Source organism: Bombina bombina, chromosome 9, assembly GCF_027579735.1.
Source record: "Bombina bombina isolate aBomBom1 chromosome 9, aBomBom1.pri, whole genome shotgun sequence".
Classification (NCBI taxonomy): Eukaryota; Metazoa; Chordata; class Amphibia; order Anura; family Bombinatoridae; genus Bombina; species Bombina bombina.
Genome location: NC_069507.1, coordinates 67,064,652 through 67,084,681, shown reverse-complemented (window position 1 = coordinate 67,084,681; position 20,030 = coordinate 67,064,652). Strand labels below are relative to the sequence as shown.

Below are 20,030 nucleotides of genomic sequence, written 5' to 3'. Positions count from 1 at the left end.
TAGTCTCAAATTATTGCTATTGTTATAATTGCTTATGTTTCAATTTGTGCTATCTTTTTATGCTGGGGCTAATAATTAACAGCTATAAATGAGTAGAGTGTTGCAGGATCATTTCAATGTCAATGTGCTTAAAGGGACATTAAACCCATTTTTTATTTCATGATTCAGATAGAGAATCTATTTTGCTTCATTCTCTTGGTATCCTTTGTTAAATGAGCAACAATGCACTAGTAACATGAGGCATATATGTGCAGCCACCAATCAGCAGCTACTGACTAGGTATCCTTTTCAACAAATTATACCAAAGGAACAAAGCAAATTATATAATAGAAGTAAACTGGAAAGTAGTTTAAAATCACATGCTCTATCTGAATCATGAAAGAAAGAAAAAATAGGTTTCATGTCCCTTTAAGTATGGATTTTGCACTTCCACACTTAGGTTAAATTACAAGAAAAGAGGACAAAATAAATATAATTTATAATTAAACATTTTGTTATATAATCTCAAGGTGTTTAATATAATGACATATATGAATCAGCTGTGGGCATTTGGATGTCCAAGGTCACATGCAGCCCACGCTGACATCGTCTGGAGCAAGAGATGTCCAAAAGTTGCTTTTCCTAATGTATGACTGACATTTCTTAATATAATGATACCTACAAGATTAACACTAGTAGTACTGTCACTTTAAAGGGATGCATTGCATATTTGAATAGAAACATTTGCAATATACACGTATTGGCAAAAACGCTTCTAGTAAAAGTTATCACTGTTTTAGTGTTAACATTTTTCTCTGCACGTGCATGTGACACATAGCTAGATATTCTCAGTGCAGAAGCATTTAAATATGGCAGCTGCTCATAGCACCAGTGGGGCTTGTTTCATGTCAGCAATTAACAAATTGAGTCATTACCAGATAGTACAAGCAACTTAGACCCTCTGAGCAAATGCTGTGCTTAAAATCCTAGCGCACGGAGCATACATAAATACACCTTTAAATCAGCTATAGTTTTTTTTATAAGCATTTTTACTAATACATGTATATTGCAAAAATGCTTCTATTCAAAGCTGAAATGCACCCATGTGGATTTTGATTTTGGCTGGAATAACAATTTAAGGAAGTCTCATGCATGTTTAAAGTTATAAAACACTAAACCATTTTTTTAAAAAAATAACAACACTTGGATGATCTGAAGAACTCAGAAATGTTGCTAAACAAACGAGGAAGCCAATCTTTGTACAAACATTGAATGCTTTTAATTAAAATGCCAGAAACTGGGCAAACATTTTGCCTAAAATAGTATAAAGTTAAAAAGTTAGTCAAGTATTTATTAAAATACAGATAATATGTTAAAGGAAATTGAAGTGATTCAAAATCTTTTAAGGGACATAATAGTTGAAAAATGACATGCTTCAAATTGTTACCCCCTCAAAGGGGTTAAACACAGAGTAGAAGTACTCAGGTTAAACAACAAAACCAATGGCACTACTGAAGGTTTCAAAAAAGCCTAAAATTCACCCTGGAATATAAGAAGTATGTATTTACGGGTATTGGTGCTAATGTATTGAGAATTTCTATATTTACAACTTGTAGTAAGAAGAGACTTACTAACAGAAGAATACACTATATAGCACTCTAGGCTTGTCTTAAATATTTGTTATAAGGTGTGATTTAACTTGGATGCAGTATATGAAATGGTACTAGTGAAACAGAGGTTAAAATTTAACTTTTAATAGTTTCAATAAAATAGGATTTACATTAAAAACACACTTAAGTTGCCTTTGGTAGTGGATACATTTGTTATTGAGGTAATATATAGTTCTATTTCATCCGTTACGAAATTTATTGGAAATACAAATTATACTCCAGTTTGTTGTGTGTGATAACTCACTAAGTAACACTGAGGGAAATGAAACTTATTATCTAATTTGCGGACCTGTTGTTTAGTTCAAAAAAGTGTGTTGTAGTCAGTGATACTATAATTAGAGTCCTACAATATTAAAACGTCTAGTATAGTTAGTGCAATACTTAGATTTTCGCTGGCTATTATTTACCCAGTAGGGGTTTACTGTCTGGTATATCACAGTCTTCACTAGCTATTTATTCGATAACAATGTTGGTAATTACCATAAACTGTTACGTTGTGATCAGGGATTATCCACATAGGTATTATGGTAGGTATACCATTTTCCTTTTAGGATTAGAGAAATGGATATTACTTTTGGCTTACCTGAAGTATAGGCAGTTAATGTAGGGTATATTTATTCATATAGTTACGGATAATTAATGTTCTGTAACAAGCGAACAACAAATTGAATGCATTATGCTATCTGTATCAGTATTCAATAAATGACATCCGGGACCCCATAGATAAAATCTATAAAGTATCAAAATAGCTTAAATGGTTACTCTGGGATCAAACTAATCGTTGTTATATAACACTAGTATCTATATGTTAGTTAGCCCAATTTTACACTCATGTGTTTTAAGCAGTGTTTTTTGCTCTTATCTATAATAGATTTTGTAAATATATGAATTAAATATCTTTAATTAAATAAACACTCGCTTGAGATACAGATATTAACGTTTGTAAGCTTGTTATGAATTTTAAACGTGGTAATGAGCAACTTAAGAAAAAAGGTAACACCGTTGCAACCGACACAAACATAAGATTGAGTTGGATTTATATCACTAGGTCTGTTAGCAAACTGTATGAGACAAATGATATATGTAGTACACTGTTACTTTATTGCAAAAGAAGTTCAGGATTGTATTAATTGACTTATTGTACGTAGCTTCTCAGTAATTGTATCGATTCTTAGGTTCTAAAAAATGTAGTTTTTTGGTAAGCTTGAAGATACAATTGGTATCGCTCTCTATTATAATTAGCAGTGTGAACCGGATGTATAGTGCGGTACATTTGTTAGTTGTTACCTAACAGCGTTCAGTTTAGTAGCAGTCTGTGACCACGTTTTATTACGTAGCAAATGTCATTTCTTAAAGGGCCATGATACCCACATTTTTTCTTTCATGATTTAGAAAGATAATGCATTTTTAAACATCTTTCTAATTTACTTCTATTATCTAATTTGTTTTATTCTCTTGATATTCTTTGCTGAAAAGCATATCTAGATATGCTCAGTAGCTGCTGATTGGTTGCTGCACATAGAAGCCTCATGTGATTGGCTCACCCATGTGCATTGCTTTTTCTTCAAATAAGGATATCTAAAAAAATTAAGCAAAATAAATAATAGAAGTAAATTGTAATGTTGTTTAAATTTGTATGTTCTATCTGAATCATGAAAGAAAGATTTTGGGTTTAGTGGCCCTTTAAAATATGTACAACGCTGCATTTATAAGTGCTCTGAGAGCTGCTGATCAACTAGTAACCGGCTACAGTACGCTTCAGAGTGCTAATACCAATGGTTACAATTACAGGAAGTGCTACCTCTGTATACGCTTAGAAGCACCACATAATGTCACTAGAGTGGTTGAAAAAGAACACCAGTTCGAATAGTACTAATAGTATCGACTACAGTAATTCAATGGCAGCTTAAGGCTTGGCTAAAAACACAGGAGCTCCTAGGACTCCTCACCATATCCCTATCTCTCCTGACATGTTTCGCCGTGACCCAGCTTTTTCAAACGATCCTTTGATGATGATTGGCTATTGTTTTTTTTTGGGGGGGGGGGATTTCAACTTGCAGCACTTACTCTGGTGAGCTGAATACATTTTGAGGTAAAAAAATAATCTTCCTTTTTTACACTTTCAAGTGATTTGGCATATGAGTATTATGTCCCTTTAAATAAAATATAAAACCTAAATGTTAATAAGTATAACAGTTTTGAGTTTTCACTCTAATTTACTATCAATTGGCTAGATTACGAGTTTTGCGTTAGGGTAAAAAAGCAGCGTTAACAGGTCCTAACGCTGCTTTTTTTCTACCGCTGGTATTACGAGTCTTGAAGGTTTAGGGTCACCGCACACTTCTTTGGTATTACCGCAAAACGACTTACGTAAAATCGTAAAGTCTTTTTTCTATGGGACTTCCATAGCGTCGGTATTACGGTATTAACCCCTAATCTGCCGTCCCTAAGATCGCTACCACTATACTAAATGTATTAACCCCTAATCTGCCGCCCCCAACGTTACCGCCACTATACTAAATGTATTAACGCCTAAACCTAAGTCTAACCCTAACACCCCCTAACTTAAATATAATTACAATAAATCTAAATAAATATTAATATTATTACCTAAATAATTCCTATTTAAAACTAAATACTTACCTATAAAATAAACCCTAAGCTAGCTACAATATAACTAATAGTTACATTGTAGCTATCTTAGGGTTTATTTTTATTTTACAGGCAAGTTTGTATTTATTTTAACTAGGTAGAATAGTTACTAAATAGTTATTAACTATTTAATAACTACCTAGCTAAAAGAAATACAAAAGTACCTGTAAAATAAAACCTAACACTACACTATAATTAAATAAATTAACTAAATTAAATACAATTAAATAAATTAAATTAGCTAAAGTACAAAAAAAAAACACTAAATTACAGAAAATAATAAACAAATTACAATATATTTAAACTAATTACACTTAATCTAATAGCCCTATCAAAATAAAAAAGCCCCCCCAAAATAAAAAAAAAACCTAGCCTAAACTAAACTACCAATAGCCCTTAAAAAGGCCTTTTGCTGGGCATTGCCCCAAAGTAATCGGCTATTTTACCTGTAAAAAAAATACAAACACCCCCCCAACAATAAAACCCGCCACCCACACAACCAACCCCCCAAATACAATACTAGCTAAAAAAACCTAAGCTCCCCATTGCCCTGAAAAGGGCATTTGGATGGGCATTGCCCTTAAAAAGGGCAGTTAGCTCTTTTGCGGCCCAAAGTCCCTAACCTACAAATAAAACCCACCCAATACACCCTTAAAAAAAACCTAACACTAACCCCCTGAAGATCGACTTACAGTTCTGAAGACCGGACATCCATCCTCAAGGAAGCGGAAGAAGTCTTCATCCAACCGGGCCGAAGTCCTCAACGAAGCCGGGACAAGTCTTCATCCAAGCCGGGCGAAGTTGTCCTCAAGATGGGTAGAAGTCTTCATCCAGACGGCATCTTCTATCTTCATACATCCGACATGGAGCGGCTCCATCTTCAAGACATCCCGCGGAGCATCCTCTTCTGACGACGTCATCTTACTGAATGACGGTTCCTTTAAGTGATGTCATCCCTTAGATTCCGATTGGCTGATAGAATTCTATCAGCCAATCGGAATTAAGGTAGAAAAAATCCTATTGGCTGATGCAATCAGCCAATAGGATTGAAGTTCAATCCTATTGGCTGATCCAATCAGCCAATAGGATTGAGCATGCATATTATTGACTGTTCCAATCAGCCAATAGAATGCAAGCTCAATCCTTCGTTGTGGACTTTGGCCCGGTTGGATGAAAACTTCTGCTGCTTCCTTGAGGATGGATGTCCGGTCTTCAGAACTGTAAGTCGATCTTCAGGGGGTTAGTGTTTTTTTAAGGGTGTATTGGGTGGGTTTTATTTTTAGGTTAGGGACTTTGGGCCGCAAAAGAGCTAACTGCCCTTTTAAGGGCAATGCCCATCCAAATGCCCTTTTCAGGGCAATGGGGAGCTTAGGTTTTTTTAGCTAGTATTTTATTTGGGGGTTGGTTGTGTGGGTGGTGGGTTTTACTGTTGGGGGTTGTGTTCGTATTTTTTTTACAGATAAAAGAGCTGATTACTTTGGGGCAACGCCCCGCAAAAGGCCTTTTTAAGGGCTATTGGTAGTTTAGTTTAGGCTAGGGGTTTTTTTTATTTGTGGGGGGGGCTTTTTTTATTTTGATAGGGCTATTAGATTAGGTGTAATTAGTTTAAATATCTTGTAATTTGTTTATTATTTTCTGTAATTTAGTGTTTGTTTGTTTGTTTTTTGTACTTTAGCTAATTTAATTACATTTATTTAATTGTATTTATTTAGTAAATTTATTTAATTATAGTGTAGTGTTAGGTGTTATTGTAACAGGTTAGGTTTTATTTTACAGGTACTTTTGTATTTATTTTAGCTAGGTAGTTATTAAATAGTTAATAACTATTTAATAACTATTCTACCTAGTTAAAATAAATACAAACTTACCTGTAAAATAAAAATAAAACCTAAGATAGATACAATGTATCTATTAGTTATATTGTAGCTAGCTTAGGGTTTATTTTATAGGTAAGTATTTAGTTTTAAATAGGAATTATTTAGGTATAATATTAATATTTATTTAGATTTATTGTAATTATATTTAAGTTAGGGGGTGTTAGGGTTAGACTTAGGTTTAGGGGTTAATACACTTAGTATAGTGGTGGCGACGTTGGGGGTGGCAGATTAGGGGTTAATAAATGTAGGTAGGTGGCGGCGATGTTAGGGACAGCAGGTTAGGGGTTAATAATATTTAACTAGTGTTTACGAGGCGGGAGTGCTGCGGTTTAGGTGTTAATATGTTTATTATAGTGGTGGCGACATTGGGGGCGGCAGATTAGGTGTTAATAAATATAATGTAGGTGTCAGCGATGTTGGGGGCAGCAGATTAGAGGTTCATAAGTATAATGTAGGTGGCGGCGGTGTGCGGAGCGGAAGATTAGGGGCTAATAAATATAATGCAGGTGTCGGCGATGTCGGAGGCGGCAGATTAGGGGTTAATAAGTGTAAGATTAGGGGTGTTTAGACTCAGGGTTCATGTTAGGGTGTTAGGTGTAAACATAAATTTTATTTCCCTATAGGAATCAATGGGGCTAAGTTACTGAGTTATACGCTGCTTTTTTGCAGGTGTTAGACTTTTTTTCAGCCGGCTCTCCCCGTTGATTCCTATGGGAAAATCGTGCACGAGAACGTACGACCAGCTCACCGCTGACTTAAGCAGCGCTGGTATTGAAGTGAGATTTCGAGCAAAATTTTGCTCAACGCTCACTTTTTGTCTTTTAACGCCGGGTTTCTGAAAACCCGTAATACCAGCGCTGCAGGTAAGTGAGCGGTGAGAGAAAACTGCTTGTTAGTACCGCACAGCTTCTAACGCAAAACTCGTAATCTAGCCGAATAAAAGTTGTTGCTGTACCAAGTCATCTGATTAATCCAGAGGTGTCTAAATTGGGACTTTGGGGGCTATAAAGAAGCAGGAATGTAACCATCACTCTGTTCCAAGTAGAATTATTATGTTCAGATACTTTGCCTAAACTATGTAGAAAAACAAAATTAAATTCTGAGATGCTCGCAGCCCTAAAGTACAATTCCAAAACTAAACAACCTTGGTTTTCTAAAACGTTAAAATTCTCTTTTGCAGTGCAATATAATGTTTAAATGAAACTTAAGACTTTTTTTCACCATGTTTAATGCTACGAGAAAGAGGCATACAGTATTCTTTTATGCATGAAGTATTTGTTCTTTACATCTGGAGCAGATTCTTGAGAGACAGATTATCCGGAAGACCTTTATACATGGTGGATCAGAGAGGCAGATTGAAACATTGTATCTGACAGCAAATATAAAGCACTTGGCGCACAAAGCCTATTGAGGTCACATACTCAGATTTGGCCCTTTTTAATGTACAGTATGTGTGTGTGTGTGTATATATATATATATATATATATATATATATATATATATATATATATATATATATATATATATATATATATATATATAATTTGGAGATTTTTCCCTATGTTTAACATTGAATAGCAGTTAGACATTTTTTCCATCCCTGTGTGTGTGTGTATGTATATTAGAAATATGTGATTCGTTTCGGATCGATTTGGAAATTCAGCCGAATTCGGTAAATTCGGAGATTCGGATCGATTCGAATTTCCGAATTGAAATAGTGCTGAATCTACCGAATGAATCCGAATTAGTTCGGATTTATTCAGTAGATTCGGATGGCCATGGATTACACTGGTATTGTACAGTATATTAGGTTATATCACTCTGCTATGGGTTACACCTAATATGCAGTACATAATACTAGTCTAATACACAGCACATCCCACCTAACACATACCGAAATTCTGAATTTCCGAACCGAACTGAATCCAGCCAAATTTATTCGAATCCGAAATGAATCCAAAACAAATTGATTTGAATTTTTCCGAATTCGAATCGATCCGAACCGAAATTCGAAACCATCCGAATCGATCCAAACCAAACCGAACCAAATTTTTTCTCCATGCACATGTCTAATGTATATATGTGTGTGTGTGTATATATATATATACATATAATATATATATATATATATATATATATATATATATATATATGATCTGCGGTATGAGGCTATTGATTGATAAGGTTTGGTAACTGACTTTTTTGACCAGAGCTATTAGTGAATAATCAGGCACAGGAATACAGAATTGGTTGTCATGCCTTTTTAATTAATTTTTAACGAAAAATAACCAGTTTGTAGCACAATTTTTGTTTTATTTAAATGGTTTGCAGATAAAGACTTTTGTGTTGAATGTTTAAATGTATTAATATATCTGACTCATTTTAGTCTAAATCACAAACCCCTGCAATCTGGAAACATTCATTACCACAATCCTTTGCAACTCTGGGATTTTCTTTTTCCAGTAAGAGTAGTTTTTTTAGGTGACGTTTCAACATTTGCAATGCAGTGCTTAATTGCAAATATGTACTGTGCATTTATAATTAATTTATTTAAAATTATACTAAATCCTAGAGTTTCTGAAACTCTAGGATATACCAGTGGAACAAATAAAGGGGACTTTGAGTCATGAAGTATAAAATACTTCATTCTGAAAGTTCCTTTATTTGCTATTGCATTCACCACACTGAGCTCCTCAGGCAGCCCACAGCAGAATGCTATTTTTCAGTGAGGTGACGTTTCCACCTCTTAGCCAATAGCCATGCAGGCCAGCTGGCATTAGGCTGGATAGCTAGCATGCTATTGGCTAAAATCACCTCAGTGATAAAATAGCGTTGACATGGGCAGCCTGAGGAGCTCAATGTGGTGAATGCTGCAGACAAATAAAGAAACTTTCAGCATGAAGTATTTTATACTTTAGAATTTAAAGTCCCCTTTATTTGTTCCACTAGTAAATCCTAGCATTTCAGAAATGCTAGGAATTACTATCACTTTAATGTACCTGTGATCTTTTTATGCAAAATATTTTAGTGTATTTATTTACTGCTCTTCCATATACAGTAATATTTGTGTGATGTTAATTTCTTTAAGTGTTCCCTTTCTGATATACTTTATATAGATGATGATGGAGAGGCCATTAGTTAATTCAGCCCAATTGTCTTTTTTAACAGTTTAAAGAATTACAAATAATATAAAATAACTGTACTATACTTGTTTTTCCAACTTCCATATAAAATATGTGCCATTATCCCTTGGGTTTTGCTTTATGCAAGTGTATCACATATACAGAGGATGAAAATGCAATTACTCATAATACCAAAGTGCACTAATGGCTCCTGCATGACTAATACTGTGTTTTACTAAAATCTGACACCTATTCATATTTTATGATATGCTAAGTCTGTTAAGCAAGCATAACTGCATTATTAAAATAGGGATTTCCGCTGGATATTCCCTTTTGTTACGTCTCAGAAACCGGAAGATCTAATGGGATAACCTGATGACTTTGTACTGGTTAGCTAATAATTGTGCCATTGTTGATTCTATTGGAGTCTTGCTACATTGCTTGCCTAGAAATAATTTGTTACTTAAAGGGCCATAATAGTCGAAAATTGACCACACAGTAGAGCAGGGTCAATAGCAGGGGTCAAGTCCTACAAAAAAAGTGTGGGAACTCACCAAGACTTCCACCCCTATATATAAATACACAGTAGAACACTTTATTAAATATGAATATTGCATACATATGCTTTTACGTGTTTTCATCTACTTAACTGCAAAGGGCCCCAATGCAATATATATATATATATATATATATATATATATATATATATATATATATATATATATATATATATATATATATATAATTTTATCTGTCCAGAGGGAACTTAGTTCCACCTGCAAAAATAGTGCAGTAACTACATTCCCATGCGTTCCTGCTCGACTTGACCCCTTGTCAACAGTCATAAAATTACATGCTCAAACGAAAACACGTATTTTTTTTTTACTTTTATGGCCCTTTAAAGAATATCTTAAAAAAATGTCTGCAGAATCAGTACATTCAAAGGGTATATTTACATCAATGTGAGATTTAATTGATTGAGTAAATGCTTATGAAACGTCAATTGAAATTACTGCCATGAAGAAAAATCTTTAATTACAATATTCTCAAAATGCAAGTCAGCAGTAAAGTCATTATTTACACACAACTTACACAGCTCAAGTCTTGGTCCTTACTGACTTTGTTCTCCCCAGATAAGTTTCCATTCCAGCAAGCTGCATTACTTTCTACAGAAGGCATCTCACAGGAACAGCACCTTTTTTAGATAATACTAAGGGCAGCCCTTGCGAATGTTAGCAGATTTTTCACATATCACCCTGCAAAGTTTAGATCATTGTACCCTTAAAGGGACAGTTCACCCCAATATGTTCTCCCCTTTAAATTGTTCCCAATGATTCATTTTACCTGCTGGAGTGTTTTAAATTGTTTACAAGTAGCTCCTTTACCCCTATTTTGGCATTTGAAATAGCTGATTTAGCCTGTGGGATTCCAACCTATACTGAAAGTTTCTATACTGGAGTATATTCTATTGAACAGCCTAAGTAAACACAGCCTGCAGAAGAGATTACACTCTCAGTGGGGGGCATGATAGTTAAGTAATAAAATGATAATTTTCCTTTGTTCTCTCTAAGTATCGAACTTTGGTTTTCTAGACACATATAAGATAAGGAAGCAAGTCTGTGTACACAAAGTGATAACATAATGAGATCTGATATTACCTGAAGCTCAACCCATTGTAATAGGCTGTGGTTTAAAAGCACAAAACCAGCTACTTCATATAAACATGCAATTTCTCATACATTTTATACTCTGCAGCTGGTATAACAAGTCATTGAAAATACATTCATATAAAAACAATTTTACAGTGTACTGTCCCTTTAAGTCTCAAAGTAGAAACAGACAAAGAAGCAGAAAATTCTAGAAATAAGAAAGTCAGCTATATGTTTACTTTCAGGGATAGCTTTGTCTGATTTTTCCATAAGATATTAGATAATAGATTTAGTGAGAGATCTGTGAAGAGGTTTGTGCTTTGGTTTGGCCTTTCTCATCCTTATTCTACATCTTCACCTGTACAAAAACCCCACAATGATTCTTCTAAAATCTCTAAACACCAATAAATGCCATTCCAAATCTCTTTGCAACCAATCAGAATAAAGTTAAGGCAACTCAGCTAGGTCAATTAAAGTCAAGCAATTTCAATAGTTGATCCAGGTTTCATTTTTTAAATATCAGCATTTTTCCAATAGCTCAAATTGAAGTTCCTGCTTTAACCAACCTCATCTGATTTTCATTTCAGAGCTTTGTAAATAGACCCCCAATTATGCTAATGATGATACTACATAAGATAATATTATTAAAGGGACAGTAAAGGTTGATTTTCTTTTTAATATCAGGTTACATATAATCTTCTATTATGACTTCTAATTGTTCCCCCATGTCTGCAATCATTGCTTTTCTTGATTACTTAGACCCATGTAAGTACATCTTTTCTTGCTTCTGCCCATCTACTGTTTTTTTCTCCCTACTTCCGTATCATCATCATGTGTTACAGCCAATCAGCAGCCGTACCAACCGCCCCATTGGTAAGAAGCAGATCACACTCCTGATTCTCTAGTGCTTATGCTACCTTTTTAAATACCAAGGGGACAATCACAAGCCTTTAGAAAAAAATCTAAAATGATTTCTCTACAAAAATCCCCATACAATTTGTTGGTGTTCTTTCGTTGCAAATCATTAGTTTTCTAAACGATTGGGATCAATCACCAAGACTGGTCACACACATGCGTTTGTGCTATTTGGGCAATTTTTACTTAAAAAAAAATTAGAACTTTATTGTCCTTTTAAGTACAAATGAACCCAATATAATGCAATATTCTCTTGACTGTATATGTCTTCTTGGTTAACAGGAAAGTGAAGACCTAAGCCCTCTACTTAACAGCTGGCTCAGATGTCCCTGTGTGTTCCTGAGACTCCAGCTCTGACTTCCTTCAGCTCCACAAGCTTCCAACTGCACATAGTACTCCAGATCGTATCATCCTCCTGTATACATAAAGGGAGACACATGATGCTTTTCATGCCTGCACTGGTGGCAGAATGGACGGCAGCACTGATTTATGAACTTTTCAAGTCGATTTTCTGCTCACCTTTTTTCATTTTTTTTTTAAATCATTGGTTGTTCACAGATGGCACTTAAAGCTCTGCATGGGTGTTTCCTTATGAGACTGATTGGTAGGGACAGGAAGGGTGGGTTTAACGTTGTCAAATGAGAGCATCAACATTATGCCAGTGCAGGCTAAGGGTGCACATGACCAACTATACTGCATTATTCCTAGTCATGTTTAACCCTCTTGCTGCCAGGAAGAACAGTAGTGAAAAAGTTCAGGTGCACACTTGCACAAACCTTACTAAAAAAAAGTATTAAGGCACCAAAGAGTATTGTTACCTTTAAGATATTTTATTCATTTATGTTACTTGTCCAGTTAATATTGTAGTCATTTAATTACCAGGGTATGTAGAGGGTAGTTCTGGATTAGCCATTGGTCATAAGCAGCAAATATTTTTGTGCTAAGAAAATGATAGACGTGTGTTGAAATAATACCTTCATGAGGCTGGTGAGGTAGCTCAGTTGGTAAATGACCTGACTACAAAAAAAGCCTGTTTAAAAGATCCAAAGGCACAGGTTCAAATCCTGGCAGGGCCAACTCAGCCCTTCATTCTTCTGAGGTCGATAAAATGAGTACCATTAAATTGGGTAATAATAACAACTATTCAGTTGCTGATTTGGTTAATTCCGAGAGTGAGCGCTGAAAAAGCACTTTGAGTCCCACTGGGAGAAATGTGCTGTATAAATGCTAGTTATTATAATGATAGATATACAGTATTTAAAAGGACATTGCACTCCACCTTAAAAGAGTTCCTCCTTGTTGTACAAGTTGCATAGTGTTAAATGCTTTGGAATCTGTTCCTTAAGACTTATTCTTGCAATTGAAATAGGTGGTTTGGCAACTGAAACCACAAATCATAATGCAAATTGCAGTACCTAAGTATTGGATTTGTATATAGTGAGATAACATAAGGAGGGTTACTGTTCCTGCAAGCTCAGACCATTTTAATGGGTATGTTCTTGAGAAAAATAGGCTGTGGTTTTAATGAGCAAAACCAGCTATTTCAACTACAAAACATAAATGTACACAAGTAGTTTCTCATACATTTAATACTCTGTGTCTGGCATATGAAGTTGTTAGTTGAAACATGTTTAGGTGAAACGTTTATACACTGTCACACCAACAGGGTAAATAGATCACTCAGGTATTGGGTTAACATCAAGTAATAATATAGAATATAGCTTCCACAGACACTTAGACTACCGAAGACCTTGAAAACAAATTTTATGTAAACAATTTAAAGGCACCATAACATAAATAAACAGGAAGCAGCAATACATGCCCCCATAAGTGGAGTTAGGTGCATTTTGTTATTCTATACATAATCATTGACTTCACATAATATCACTTTTGTCATCTACTTGATAATAGCCCAGTAAATTAAAGGGATATTGGAGTAATGCATATATCAAATTGAATGTGCATATAAACATTTTTATTTTTTTAAATTGTATACACATCTATTTGTAAAATTTCCCATAGAATTTACTACTCCTAAAGTTGACCCACATACAATTAGGCTGTTTTCATCCTGGTTGGTACAGTTTGCGACTGGTTCTATTACACGACTGGGAAAATAGGAAAAATATACTCAGTGTGTTAGCAGATAGATTATAAGATTGATAGATATTATGAAATATTTTGCAAAAAAATGCATGTTAAAAAATTAAATCAGTATTAAAGTGTAGGTGCAATTTGTTATATGCATACAATGAATCTCTAAATATCCTATGGAGAAGTAACAAGTGTGCTCAGCAGCTCCTCCAGCAGATTATGGGTTAAAGATGGATTTCAACTACGGCTGCCAGACAGCTCAATAAAACATAATCTTTCTGACTCCCTAATATAGGTTTCCTTCTGGAGATAAAAAAGTTTATATTCTTTTTGGCTGGGTCTAAGTGAAAATCCCTATTTCTTAACAGCAGTGATAAGTCGGGGGGGGGGGGAGGAAGAGAGAATTAATGTGTAACATTTATCTTCAGAGCAAATTGGAGAAATGCAAGAGATATTAAAGGAAATTAAATTAAGCACTGCAATGCAAAAAAATAAAACTTGCATAAAAAATAAATGTTTCAAAAGCAATTTGCAGATGTTGCAGGGTCCTGCAAAACAGGAGCAGTACAGGGACGCTTCCTTTAAAAGCTGTCAAAGTATGTTTTTATCATATCTTCTTTGCCTGTTGTAAAATTGGGTCAGATGTAAATGAGCTTCTGCATCAGTTTAAAGGGACACTGTACCCAATTTTTTTCTTTTGTAATTCAGAAAGAGCATGCAATTTTAAGCAACTTTCTAATTTACTCCTATTATCAATTTTTCTTCGTTCTCTTGCTATCATTATTTGAAAAAGAAGGCATCTAAGCTTTTTTTTGGTTTCAGTACTCTGGACAGCACTTTTTTATTGGTGGATGAATTTATCCACCAATCAGCAAGGACAACCCAGGTTGTTCACCAAAAATGGGCCGGCATCTAAACTTACATTCTTGCATTTCAAATAAAGATACCAAGAGAATGAAGAAAATTTGATAATAGGAGTAAATTAGAAAGTTGCTTAAAATTTCATGCTCAATCTGAATCACGAAAGAAAATTTTTGGGTACAGTGTCCCTTTAAGCTGTGTAGCATGTTGCTGGGTCACCCCTGGATCATACTTAAGTACATATTATACACCCCAGTCTTTGTGGAGGGAGTGCAACTTGTACAATTTTCAGAAGTGATTTATAGCAAAAGCAATCAGAGTAAATGATGAGTGTATTGAATATTGTATATTGCATTTTTTTTTTGTATCTTTTACAGTTTTATAGGAAATTCCATTTTGAGTTTAATGTTCCTTTTTCTAGTAAAATGAATTTTAGATGAACTGCATTCATCAAATGACCAATGATTCTGTAATGGTATAAATAAGTGAAAGCACAAACTGTAAATCTACTTACATAGTTTAATACACACTTCCAAAAAATGATCTTGGAAAAGATGCATTTATTGTTTTTTTTGTTTTTAATTAAAGGGACTTGAAACCCCAAATGTTTCTTTTGTGATTCAGATAGAGCAGGCACTTTCTAATTTACTTCTATTATCAAGCTGTCTTCGTTCTCTTGGTATCTCTTGTTGAAAAGCAGGAAAGTAAGTTTATGAACATGCATGTCTATAGAGCACTATATGGCAGCAGAATTGAAAAGAATGTTATCCCTTTGCAAGAGCACTAGATGGCAGCACTATTTCCTGCCATATAGTGCTCCAAATGCTACCTAGGTATCTCTCTTCAACAAAGAATATCATGGGAACAAAGCATATTTGATAACAGAAGTGAATTTGAAACTTGTCTATTATTGCATGCTCTATCTGAAGCACAAAATAGTTTTGTTTTGATGGGGGGGCGGGTTTATATCCCTTTAAAAGTACAGCTTAAAGGGCCATTATACACTCATTTTTTCTTTGCATAAATGTTTTGTAGACAATCTATTTATATAGCCCATACAGTTGTTTTTTTTAAAAAATGTATAGTTTTGCTTATTTTTAAAGAACATTGCTCTGATTTTCAGACTCCTAACCAAGCCCCAAAGTTTTATTTGAATACCGTCAGCTACCTACTCCAGCTTGCTCCTGTTTGTGTAAAGGGTCTTTTCATATGCAAAAGAAGGGGGAGGGGGGGGGAGTGTCTTATTTGCCACTTGCAGTGGGCTTTCCAGCTACCTTTTCAACAGAGCTAAACTGAAAGCTTCTAAGTAAGTTTTTAAACCATTTTATACTGGATTTTTATATCAGTATCTGTGCATCTTATTCTTTATAGTAGTGTCTATTACATGCAGTTATATGAAAATGAGTGTATACTGTCCCTTTAAGAAAATAAGTAAGGGATTTTTTTAAAATTTTGTTTAAAAAATGATTATAAAAAAATAACAATAGTTATAAAAATAATTAGAAATGCACTAATACAGGATTTTTTCCAAATGGTGAAGTATCTGTGCCAAAAAGGATTGGTTTTATGTTCTTTTTTTATGTTACCCAGGATAACTGGAAAGAGTTATAAGAGAAGAAGCAATAGGGCCAATTACTTTTCTATGCAAACCAGCTTAGAAATTAGACTGCACAAGCTTATTCAGAAATGTAGTTTTCTGCAATTCTCCCCTCTTCCTTGTTTACTCCGGACTTTTCCTCTCTGTTTCTAAGTCCTATCTGTCTGCCGTCTCTCTCCCCCCGTCTCTTTATGTATATACAGTATCAGAGCTTGTATATACACACATGTTTATGTCTTTGCTATTGGCTTTGTTCCACCCACATTACACAATGATGTTATCCTGCTGAAATCAATGCCAGGTTGAGAATATTCGAGCCAAATCTGCCTATCCCTTTTCTTAATAGGCAATGTAAGTCACAAATAGGGGTCATATTAGGAAGAGAAAGAAGCTTAATGGCAAACTTAAATAGACCTTCAAAGATTTTGCATTGCAGAAAAAAAAAAAACTTAAAATCTCTTTTCTTAGGTCTTTCAGCTGCAAAGCAGCATTCAGCAACACATTTATTTTAAACAAAGAGAGAAATTTCAAGTGGTTGCAGCTGAATTTAAAATGGGTAAAGTAGCTGAATATATTAAAAAGATATTTCCCCATATTGCATAATTAAAGGGAAATTCTAAAGTTAAAATATGATGTCCTGTTTTATTGACGTATCTTATTTTTAAGATAAATTAATCTCTTACTATTTTTAACCAAAGTAAGAGGTAAAAGTCCCACAGCTACTCTAAATAAGGATACATTTGGTGAGCCAATCTGAAGCAGGCATATGTGCGTATGCTCCAATTACTGACTTATGCAATGCCTTTGAGGTGTTGTGGGGATGTGACTGACTATGAGTTTTTTGTCTATATATTGATCTAGGAAAAGAGAGCAATTTTTAATTATAAAGTCAATTTTAGTACTTTATAGAGTAATCATACCCAGCCAATAGCTGGAGACCCATTACAATTTGAAAAATACATAAGTCTCTACAGAACATCATTTTGAAAGGCCCAGCAGTACCAGAACCATGACCTGTCTTTAACCCATAGTTTGCTTGGGGGCTTGTAAGATAAATACTGTAATACATAATAAAAGTACATTAGATATATGGTCGAAACCATTATTCTGTCAAATGCATGTGACTTATCTAGCTGAATCACTGCAGGGGGTGAGTTAAGCTCTTTGTATCCCTGGGGACTGGCTCCTGAACTGTTCGTCTACCTGTCTGTCTCAGAACCCCACTAAGTGCTCTACACATCTCCTTATTAGTTTTCTGTATATACAAAACAATGATTAGGTTTTTATAACTAACACAAAAGCTTACACTAATTATAATCTGCTAGTGCTACAAGCTAGCTGCACAGAGGCATTCACCCTGGGCTACATTACAAAATGAGTGCAACCTTTAGATCCATATGAGCTGCAAGCTGCTTACAGCATTTGATAGAAAACAGCAATAACAGGACTCTCTGACACTGATAAAATCCCAGTGTTTGAAGCAAATTATAATTAAAATGAAAATGTTCTCTTTGGAACTTTACTTATTTTTTCATTATAGTCTTGAATATACTTGTTGTCCTCAGTTAAAATGTATTGTTTGTAGGCCAAGACAACCATAATGGCACTGAACTTGCAAGAGATGCGTGTGGAACAAAAAAGATTTTATGAATGTTAAAAAAACACAGAGAACATTTCAAACATGCACAGAGATCTATCTATCTATCTATCTATCTATCTATCTATCGATGTATCTATCTATCTATCTATCTGTCATCTATCTATGTATCTATCATCTACCTATCTGTCTGTCTGTCTATCTATCTATCTATCTATCTATCTATCTATCTATCTATCTATCTATCTACCATCTATAAATCTGTCTGTCTATCTTATCTTTTATATCTATTCTTTCTGTCCGTCCGTCCATCTATCTAACGCTGCCTGTGTGTCTGTATATGCACATTTATTAATGTGCGTATCCTTATATGCATATGCAAAACTGAAAGTCCTCTTTAACATTGTTTATCCCTGTTTATATCAAGCAATCAATGTGCCGCATGAAGGAGGGTCAGGAATTCCACAAAATGCTCTCCAGCTTCTCTGGGAACAGTGCTTTTTTTAAATTATTGACAAACAAAACCAGTGAAAGCAAATTGCAACCATTATTTAAATCTGTATAATTAGCCATTTTTATGAAGAAAAGTACAAACCAATCTCTAAATATCCCAGTATAAACCTCAGTATATAAAGATGACTCTGTGTTTATCATAACAACAAAATATCTATCTATCTATCTATCTATCTATCTATCTATCTATCTATCTATCATCTGTGTATGTCTGTCTGCTATCTTGATCTGTTTGTCTGTCAATCTCTCTATCTATACTTGCTTGGTAATGTCGATCTCCTCATATGTACATGCAGACCAATGTATATAAATGCACATATGCAAAGCATTCAATTAAAGTAACAGATTGTGTTTTGTTTAAAGCATTCCTACATCTGCAACTGTGAATTTTCTGTATTTTATAAATAGACTGCGGACAGCTAAGTTTTGCTAACTTTTATGGGCATAAATGGTAGAGGTTATTATTTGTGAGGGTTTAAATCAAGTTATACTTCTTGATTAAAAAAACATTAATCAATGCTCATTTTTTATCAAAACCACACATTAGCGATAAACATAGATGACTTGTACAAATTATGCTCTCTCTATATGATAAATACTTACATGTGGATAAATAAATACAAAACTTAAGGTTGTTCATCATTTATCATTTCCAATTTGCATTTCTCAGCACAGATTAGAATAAATATATGAAAATTCATATTTTGGGTGTTTTTGGGGCAGGGCAAAACATTTTTTCTGCATATCCACTACTACATAAAACTTTTTATATGCAGGCAGACAGGTAGATATTGTTTAGCATATACAAATCAAATATATTACATTATCAGGATCACATTCATCCAGTGCTAAAGGAGTTAATTGTGTGTGTTATTTCTTTTCTTCTTTACAATAGATTTCCCAGATAATGTGAAAAGTAAATCTTGGTAATATGAAGGCAGCTCCCATCTGTACACATCTGTTCTGCATTTTTTAAAATAATTTTTAAGTCTTTTCTGTATATTCACTTTTTTTATACAAAAATTATATATTTTTGATGATTTGTATCTGCCTATGCACTTATACATGAGAAATATCTACATGCCAAATAAAGCAGCGTTTTGTTAATCTTCAGTGTTATTTTTTTTTTTTTTAATGTATGTGTGTGTGTTTGTGCATGTGTGTATGAATCTGTGTTAGTGATATAGGGTGTGTGTGTGACACTTTGTGTGTGTGTGTGTGTGTGTGTGTGAGAGAGAGAGAGAGAGAGAGAGAGAGGGGTAGATTTATTTAAGGGACACTCAAGTCAAAATTAAACTTTCATGATTCAGACAGAGCAGCAATTTTAAACAACTTTCCAATTTACTTCCATTAACAAAATGTGCACAGTCTTTTTATATTTTAACTATTTGAGTCACCAGCTCCTACTGAGCATGTGCAAGAATTCACAGAATAAACATATATACATTTGTGATTGGCTGATGGCTGTCACATGGTACGTGTATTCATTTGTGATCGGCTGATG

General features: G+C 34.3%; 1 protein-coding gene across 1 annotated transcript in view; it reads left to right on the top strand.

Annotated features, from left to right (window-relative positions):
* Positions 1 to 19,633, top strand: part of CXCL12 (C-X-C motif chemokine ligand 12) — an 84,401-nt gene extending 64,768 nt beyond the window's left edge. Inside the window, exon 4 of the mRNA XM_053692193.1 lies at positions 12,147 to 19,633. Within this exon, the coding sequence (XP_053548168.1) occupies positions 12,147 to 12,162 (16 nt within the window). The 3' untranslated portion in view covers positions 12,163 to 19,633. The remainder of the gene's footprint in view (positions 1 to 12,146) is intronic.
* The last annotated feature ends 397 nt before the right edge of the window (positions 19,634 to 20,030 follow it).